General features: G+C 39.8%; 1 protein-coding gene across 8 annotated transcripts in view; it reads left to right on the plus strand.

The window, feature by feature from the left end:
* Window positions 1-7,374, plus strand: part of NCOA7 (nuclear receptor coactivator 7) — an 84,796-nt gene extending 77,422 nt beyond the window's left edge. For 7 of the 8 annotated variants that reach the window (XM_048934965.1, XM_048934962.1, XM_048934963.1 and 4 more), the window contains 5 exons: window positions 3,793-3,921; window positions 4,040-4,192; window positions 4,669-4,764; window positions 5,052-5,125; window positions 5,993-7,374. In XM_048934965.1, the coding sequence (XP_048790922.1) occupies window positions 3,793-3,921; window positions 4,040-4,192; window positions 4,669-4,764; window positions 5,052-5,125; window positions 5,993-6,128 (588 nt within the window). In that variant the 3' untranslated portion in view covers window positions 6,129-7,374. Of the gene's footprint in view, window positions 1-537; window positions 1,116-3,792; window positions 3,922-4,039; window positions 4,193-4,668; window positions 4,765-5,051; window positions 5,126-5,992 lie in introns of those variants that run through there. The other variant, XM_048934968.1, reaches the window with a different exon arrangement.
* Window positions 7,375-9,575: the final 2,201 nt, after the last annotated feature.

Below are 9,575 nucleotides of genomic sequence, written 5' to 3' on the forward strand. Positions count from 1 at the left end.
ATACTGTCTTACCAGACAGATCTTCACTTCTGAGTTGCACGTAGAAGTTTAAATGGTAGTTGTAAGATGGATAGGTTTTATAGTCAGACTTGTTCATCCAGGGACTTCTGCAGTCTCTTTTAACTACTTGGTGTTCCTGTCTTTATTATCTGTGTCTCATGCATATCAAAACTAGTTTCTAAGGAAAATAAGTTTACGTGCTTTTTTTCTAATTATATTTATGAATCCTGAAACACTTGTTGTATTGTGATATGTGATAAATCAACAAATAGATAATTTCCTGACTGGGAAGTAACTTAGTTGTGATCATTTGTCTTAAACTTGTTAAAAAATAAAAATAAAAAAATTCTACTGCCCTGTTTTTGAAACATTTCTACTTTCAAACTGAAGTATGTTCAGAATTAGAACTTGGGAATGGAACTTGTCATTTGAAGTGTAGCAAAATTACCCCTGATTGCAAATAGCTTTTATTTTTTAAGTTTTGTTGTCTCATGATGCTGGTGCTTTGTGAACTGCAGCATAAGGGGGGGGGGGGGGAGGGGGAAGGTTTTCAGTCTTTGTTTTTCTCAAAGCAGAGTGCAGTCCTATATCACACTTCATCTCGTTTGCCAGTTGCTTTTGCATTTTTCCCAAATCCAAAATGAAGGAGTAGGGCAGGTGATCCAAAGAGCAGAAGTGGGAAAGATCCAGCCACACTGAGAACTTCTCTCTTTATTTGGTTTAAATATATATTTGGAGAAGAATGAGCTGGAAATAGTTTTAAGGTGTGTCTCTTTTGTTTGTAATATATTAAAGCTTCACAGACTTAAAGTAGGTCTGCCAGGAAATATCCATTGAAAGTCCAAATTTGGACATGAACTATTGTGAAACTACCACTCTCCCTTTTGGGGAAACAGAAACTGAAATTGTGGAGAAGGATATAAGCAATTTTATCAAAGTGTGTCATGGGGAGAGGCTGTCTGTCACGCTTGTGGGCAGGAACTCTTGCCACTGGAGCACTGAAGTACAGTAGATGCTACAAATTAATTTAATAGATGATGAAAAGACAAAAGATGCCACTGAATATTCAGATTCTTTACTGTGCCAAACCTGACCAAGAGGAACCTTTTATGAAGGTATGTTGAGCTGTGTTCCTATTTGAACAGCATGGATCTGATACAGCACTACTTCTGCGCTAGTGAAAAGTACCCTGTTCTCAGATGAATGTTAAAACAGAGTATTTCCACCTCAAGTAGCTTGTTTTCTCTTTCCCGTGACATCTCTGAAAAATACTGTAGATAGAGTTTCTGTGTAGCTGTTGATTCTTTTCATTTGTTTTTGGTTTTGTGTCGTCTGTAAAAAATGGGTTTGAAGTTTACTGCAATGCTAGTAGTTTTTCTGCAGTTGCCTATGTCTGCAAGTTTGGTTGTATTTATATATGTATATACGTATTTGGTTGCTACAGATGCCTGCTGGTGGTTGGTTTATTTGGTACTTCTCCCCTCTCCCCCTTCCTGGAAAGTCTAAAGAATAACATTTATAATAGGAGTTCAGGTACTTCTGCTTTAAGATGAACAGATGTTCATTCAGGATAAAAAAAATTATATTAATAATAATGGCCTGGGTAGGAAGAAAAACATTTAAGAGGTAGAAAAAGAGCAGGGATAAAAGCATAAAGAACATTTTCCTTTGACAGTTTGAGGAGGAGGGAGTTGTTTTGTGTTTTTCATTTATTTCTTTTTAAATTGGTTTAATTTTGCAGTTCAAACCCTCACTGAGACTGGACATATGAAAAAATATCTAAAACAGAATTTCCTCCAGTTTCTGGATCCCCCTGAGCCTGGGCTGTAAGGTCAGGATGCAGCTGCACTTGAGTACCACTGGCAGAAATATCTGTACTGCCTGGCTTTGCAGGGGCACAGAGCATTCATCCTGCAGGCTGGATTTTTGCCCTGCCCCCCACTGCAGGTGCTGGAACATGAGTTTCCTGGCTTCCTACTTAGGGTGCTGCTGTCAGCACTGCTCCAGGTGCCTGTGGATGGACATGGGGCAGATGGCAGTGAGCACAGCAGAAGCCTTGCTCCTCTCCCACTGGAGATGCTGGCATGACTGGCATCACTGGGGCTTTATCCTTCACACAGAGAGCTCCTCAGGAGTCCTGGTTTTTATGGAAAGTTCCTTCTTCACTTTGTGGTGGGACTCCACCTGGAGTCTGTCCAGTAAATTTCTTGCCTGTGGGGCAGGCGTGTATAGGACATCCAGGTGTTTTTTGGCTGCTGATGGCTCCTGCAAGATGAAGCAGCAGTTATGAAAGTCTGGGGGAGTTGTTCAAACTCAATCGGTGTATTCTGTGTATTCAAAAGCTGCATTTGTAGGAGGGTGTGTGGAAGCTGTGCAGTAACATTTTGAGATTGCTCTTCTGAGATAATACTGCTTTGGCATTAAACTCATACAAAGATGCTGATTTAAAGTTTCCCAGCTTTTGTAGCTGGGCCTCTTTCCCCTTTTCTTTCTCATCAGCCCTATCTCTACGCCCTTGCCGCTGTTTCCTGTTTGCCATGGTGGCATAGAGCCCTAAACACAACTACAGCCCTGCTGCTGTGTTCAGTGTGCCTCCTCTCACCTCACCTGGCTGAGCACTGTGCCTGAGATGCCCAGAGGTGTACCCAAGAGTCTGCAGCTTCCCTCCAGCCTTTTGCACCATTTTAGCTCCCTCTGCCTGCCCAGGCTGCACGTGGCTCAGAGTATATACTGTCTTGGCATGCTGTAGGCTGCTGAGCACTTCTATAGATGGGTGTTAAATATATGAACTTGTATTCTCGCTTTGTTTTCAGCTTTGTCAGGAAAGGAAGTGTGACCTACCTGTAGTTGTTGGAGAAGAGTCCATGCTTCATTTGACAAGTATTCAAATTCAAGCCTAAATTTGAAGTATAAGTATTGGCTCGCCTTTTAAAATATTGTATGTTTTCCAAAGAAATTCTTCAGAAAATGAATAACTAGAAGCTTTCAAAGAGTAGTTAGTCTTTTCTGATAGTGAGCATTTTCAAGAACTTGAATAAACTGTGTGCTCAAATTCGTACTCGGCGTGTCTCTGTCATGATACAGCTGCAAAATCTATTTCTGTTCATTTACATTTGTAGTTTTGCTATATTGTTTCTGTTTGAGTTTGCATATACAAAAGCAAAAAAACATCAGTAACAGAGCACCTCCCCTTGCCACACGCACATACACACCACGCAGAAGAAGGGGATTGTTTTAGAAAAGAGGAGAAGTGAAGCTTTGAACTTTTTCATATTCTTATGCGTTAGCTCCTAAGAAAATAATACACTAATTATAGCATATGATACTATCTATAAAAATAATTTATATATAACCTTACTGCATGAGGCAAATGAAGAAGCTTGTGCCTACCTCCTTTAAATTCCCGTGAAGTGAAGCTGTGTGTGGGATGGCATGGAAAGAAGTCAGTGCGCTTTCACCTTTTGACTCAAGACCATGCATGTCTGAGAACGACCATGTGATGTCACCTGCTCACATCAGTGTTTCTTAATTTCAAAGGACCCAACAGTAGTGGAAGACCATGGGGGTCTGAAGATGTTCAGACCGTGCTGTCCATGCTGTCTCAGACCTCGCCATTTGAGAATTACCCAATTAGTGGGCTGCTTTTGCTTTGATGTAACCATTCCACACAGTGGTTTTGCTTCATGCAGTATGGCAGATGATGGCTATACTGCTTTAAATGAATTTGCTGCCATAGAGGACTGACAGCATAGGAACTGTGCTTCAGGTTTGACACTTGTCCTCTTGCTTCAGATCATTACTGTAGAAGAAGCAAAACGGCGGAAGAGTGTTTGCAGTTACTATGGAGAAGAAGATGATGATGATGCTTTACCTGTCTTAAAGCATCACAGTGCACTTCTGGAAAATATGCACATAGAGCAGGTATGACTGAAAAAAAAATAATCTGATTTCCTTATTAGTTCTGCTAAGCGTGGGGTGTTCTGCTACCTGTGATGTAACTGGTTGAATGCCTAACCATTTATCCCTGTCCACTGCCCAGCTTGCCCGGCGCTTGCCTGCAAGAGTGCAGGGCTACCCGTGGCAGCTCGCATATAGCACTCTGGAGCACGGCACTAGCCTGAAGACTCTGTACCGCAAATCGGCATCTCTGGACAGTCCAGTTCTCCTTGTCATCAAGGATATGGACAACGAGGTGAGGAGCGTTTGTAGCGCAGGGTTTGGAGTGAAAATAAACGTGTCTTTAGGAAGTGCTAATCATACTGCAAAGTGATATCATACCGCAATAAAACATTGCTGATTTATTTTATTCTATTCATATTTTGTACTGCTTAAACTAAACTTACAGGCAGGAAAGTACGTATGCACTAATAGAAATAAAACTACATATTTTCATAATTACAATGAGTACTCCTTTTAACATTGGCCATGGAAGTTGCAAATAACACCTTCATGGTGGTGTACTTAGTACTCAGCAGCTCCTGGAGTCATCATTCCTGTTGCCATTTTGCTTTATGATGAAAAACAGAAAAGATCTGTGGGAATACTTGCTCAGCTGTTGGTTCTTTTAACATGAAACAACAGCTCAGAAAGTATTTTGAAAAGTGTTTTTTGTTTCCTCTTGAATTTTATTGTGTTCTCAAAAATAGTTTAATCCTTTTATTCGGACAGATTTTTGGAGCATACGCTACACATCCCTTCAGGTTTAGTGACCATTACTATGGCACTGGTGAAACATTCCTCTACACGTTCAGTCCAAATTTCAAGGTAAGGTGGTGTTCTCTTCCTCATGTAAGATTTTTGGATTCCACTTCTGAAACATTTATGAGAAAGCTTTATAGAGACTGCATTTTTGGGGGAAGTTGGGAGGAAAGATTGGATCTAGATAATCTTTAAGGTCCCCTGCAACCTAAGGCATTCTGTGATTTTAAAGATGCGCCAGCTGTTGGTGAAAGCAGATGATCACTTGCCTCAGTGAACACTTTAAGCAAAAAAGGCTTCTGCAGTGCTAGAATCCTCACAGTCCGCGTAGCTTTGTTCTTCTTCACCCTCAGGTATTCAAATGGAGTGGGGAGAATACTTACTTCATCAATGGAGACATGACCTCTCTGGAGCTTGGAGGTGGAGGGTAAGTGAATGTTTGCTTCTTTTTCAAGTAGTCTAGCTAACTTTTTCCTTTTTCTTAAGGACCATGGTAGTTGCAGGAAAAACTAATGCTGAAAATTTTAGTGAACTGTGTAGGACAGATATCTCAGCAATCTGATTTCTGTTACAGACCTAGAGCAATTTCCATCACTTAAAGATAGCAACTGATGTTGGGCAAGTAATCTTTAGTGGGTGGGGGAGGTCGGAAAAAAACAGATGTTTGGGATAGATCATTGCTGAAGAGGTTTGTTGCTAGAAGATAATCTGTAATGGCAGTTTTGCCAGCAATATCTAGTTTCTCACATGGCGCTTTTAAACTGTCATTATTCTGTTGCTCTGAAGAGCCAGGATACAGATAGTGCTTAATCAGGTCCTCAATTTCAAAAGTTAGTGGATACGAAATCAGGGGCTAAGACTGTGCAACTAAGTGAAGCTGACAGCAGGCTGCCGTGTGCAATATCTGGCCATGGTTTGCACTGGGGATGCATAAACATCTCTCCTCCTAAACTGGAAGGGACCATGTCTAGAGCGGGGAAAGGTCCCTGCTGTCTGTGCTTTGCAGCAGCTGGACTCCAGCCATGTTTGGGAGGCTGCTCACCAGCAGCACCTGGAGCTGATGGCACTGAAGCCAAGCACGTAAGGCACTGTATGCGCACACTCATGCACTCATGCTTGTGCTTTGCTGCAATTTGCCTGTATGAATAAAAGCAAGCTTATTTGCAAGTGCTTTGCCAGGGTTAAGCCTTCATGTTCAATCCCATCTGTTCTCAGAATTGCCTACTTTTCTCCATAGCACTCCTCTACAGCCTCTGATTAAATATAACCTGACATTTGGTGTGTATTTTTTCAGTGGACGATTTGGCTTATGGTTAGATGCAGACCTGTATCATGGACGAAGCAACTCCTGCAGCACCTTCAATAATGACATCTTATCTAAGAAAGAAGATTTCATAATACAGGATGTAGAAGTATGGACATTTGAATGAAGTACTTACTGACTGCCTTAGGGACTGGATCCATTAGGCACTCAAAAGCTAAATAAAAGGTGCAGGCTGCCTCACAATGTTACACGCTTTTTTTTTTCCCTCATATCAGACCAGAGCATGACTACGCAAAAAATAACCAAGGAAAAACAGCTGGTTTTCAGAGGCAGAAGGAGATGGAACAATACGAGATCAGTCAGATTTTTTTTTATACTCCTTTCTTCTATGCTCCTCCATTGAAGATATGATGCTTATGAAAACATCGATGGTGTATAAATTGAAAACTTTTTCTGTAACTGTGGAAAAAAAAATACTGTGGGAAAACTATACTTGTCTTGTACATTCCATATATATTTATGTTCAGTGTACAAATGCTAACCAAAAATAAAAAGTTATTTCACCAAAATCTACAGCATATTGTTTGCCATGGAAAAGAATCATAAGTAGGTGTACACAGCACTTAAGGGAACATGTTTTTAAATTCTTTTTATTTATTGTTATTGTATAGCAGACTTTTTTGTAAATGCATTAGCTATGAGGTGTTTTTTTTTTTTCTTTTTAATATTTCAGATCTTAATTTGGTAATTAATTACTATTCAGGTAGGTTTCTTATGCATCGGCATTTATTTTGAATCAATTTATTTGATTTCTGAAGTTCATTTTTATTTTGTTTGTAAATGAGATTCGGTTTTCATTTAACCCAGATAAGAGGGTTTATTTTCTGGCAGAAACACTTGAGTGCATAATTCTGGTTTTCTCTGAGATGAGAGAAAAGGTGGTTAGCACTTCTCATTAACAGGAATGTGTAAGTAGAGTTAATAGATTATTATTTTGGCAGTGTGAGGAGACACTGGGCAGAATGCCACCTGGTGTAGGCTGTATGAGCTCTGGTGCAGTCAGCAGAATTGGGACAGCATGCTCTGAGCATCTGTCCTAGTGCTATTTGACTGGTTACAAGGGATGTTTCTAGGAGATGATTGTTTCCTGTATCACCACCAAATGATTCAAAATAAACCACCCACTGTGCTTTTTCTGAGCATTTCTTTACATATTGAATAACTGCTTTGTGAAGGGAAACATACAGCCTGAAGATTTGGAGAATGCTGTTTCTTTAACAGGCCGTGCCATATTAGTGTAGTATTTGTTTTCTTAGCAATTAATATTATTTCCTTCCTTATGACTTGAAGCAACAGGCTGGATTAGGACTTGACAAATAAATACTCTTCCTTGTTTTGTGCTTTTTTTTTTTGTGAAATAGTCAATCAGATAATTTTCCTATCAACATTTAAAATACCACATTACAATATTTGGCTAAATCCTAACCAGACCACTGCCATGAAAATGTCAGCGAGTAGAAAAAGTGTGACAGAAGACCACCAGTCTTGCTGTTTTCTGAAGAATTTTGCTTTCCAGTTAAGCTATGGTTTTATTCACACAATCAAGTTCTGACCAAACGCTGTCCTGCCATTAGTACTGAATGTAGGATTGTCCCGAGAAAGACAGGTTTTAGCAATGGTGGTTGTGTTTCCATGCATTAAACACTATAGTCTGGTTTTGAAATATTACTGAGTAATACAACTCAGTTACTGCTCTTCTCATTTTTAACATATTCATAATAAAACAAGAAGCCAAATTATTTTTTTTTTCAAAAGCATTAATAAATCCTAATCTTGCACATAAATTTCACAATCTAACACCAATGCTACACACAGTGAGCCTGTAACATGCTGCACATAAGCTTTTCACACTTCCCATCTATGCGCCCTACTGCAGCCATAAACAGACTTGTTGGTAATGCGCTGTGAAGTATTTTCCAGGTTGCTGATAGTGTTGAAGGTACCAGGAATATGCAGTACTGTTTGCTCTTCTGATGGTGGCAGACCACTTACTAGTTCAAAAATAAAAAGTCTACAACCCCAAAGCCAAGTTCAACATTTTACACTTGTTTCACCATTGTTACCTACAACTTAGTTCATTATATTATACTTGTCAGAGCATATCTAAACGCTGTGTTCTATATCCAAGCAGTGTTGTTCAATCAAATTCTGTGACCCTTGAAACTATGAATATTGAATATATGTAATGCAGTGCTATCACAATATTTTCAATAAAGGAATTTATGCATTCAGAAACTCGCTGCGGATCCTTTTCTTCTTATTCACAGCTTTTAGTACATTTTTAAAGTGAAACGATATGGCTTGTGAACATCATTGCTGTATGGACCATCTTCATATTGCTGAAGCTTTTGTTTTTTGTTCTTTCCAAGTGAGACAAAGCAAAAAATCACCTGAAAGCACTTGGTTCTCAGCTTTGTTAATGTATACGTTTAGTAGGTAAAGAAAATTGGTATTAGGAAAAAATAAACTATGATGTACATATTAATATAGCAAGTATGCTTTTGAACATTTCTTTGAATGTTGCCTTGAGTGCAATGGTTGTAGAATTTTTATATAATATAAATTAAGAGGAAAATTATAGTCACTAGTAATTTTGCTCTTATAGCCATAACTATTTTAGAAAGAGCTTGTTTTTGTAATGTGGAGCATGTATATACCTTAAGGGATAACAATTTTTTCTTTGGGACTGTTTAGAAATGCTCTTCACAGTAGGGCTGCTAAGTGCCCTGTGAGGCACTGGTGGTTGATGTTGGTTTGCAGTTCTTTCACTGGACTTTTTTGTGCAAAGCTGGCTTTAGAGCCAAGTTAAAACACGCCTGTTTCCTAAATAATCTTTGCATGTAAACCTTAAGATGTAGGGATCCTGGAAGCCTCTCTCTCTACAGAGAGGTGGTGACACACTGGAACAGGTTGCCCAAGGAGGTTGTGGATGCCTCATCCCTGGAGGTATTCGAGGCCAGGCTGGATGTGGCTCTGGGCAGCCTGGTGCAGTGGTTGGCGACTCTGCACATAGCAGGGGTTGAAACTAAATGTTCACTGTGGTCCTTTTCAACCCAAGACTATATGCAGTAACCTGAAAGGAGGTTGTGGCAAGGTGGGGGTCAGCCTCTTCTCCAGAAGGATAGAACGTAGAAGAATTTGCCTAGATAACAGTTGTGTGGTTATATAAACCCCCATAATAAATCCTCTGGGGAAAATGATATCATACGTGATATGTGGTAAAGATTCAAAGCAACTAGACCCATTTTGTCTTTGACCAGCTAAGCTAAGGCCAAAGAGTTGTTCTGCCCTCTGCACCCCATCCTCAGTAGGTTCTTAGTATTAAAATGTTCGGGATGAGAACTTCCTTTAGCTGAGATACTTTAGGTATTTAGTCTGGGATTCAGCTGTTTATGTATGGTGGTGTGGTGCCCTTGGAAATGTACTGGTCCCCTATGTCTAGTGTACTACAGGAGCAGTTGGAAGCCAAGCAGAGTCATCTGTAGCACTTCAACACTGGTGGCTGCTGTTGTTTAGGTAACAGGATTAATCTCCTTAGGAGAAGTTGAAAAGT

This window comes from Lagopus muta, chromosome 2 (genome assembly GCF_023343835.1).
Source record: "Lagopus muta isolate bLagMut1 chromosome 2, bLagMut1 primary, whole genome shotgun sequence".
In the NCBI taxonomy this organism is placed as follows: Eukaryota; Metazoa; Chordata; class Aves; order Galliformes; family Phasianidae; genus Lagopus; species Lagopus muta.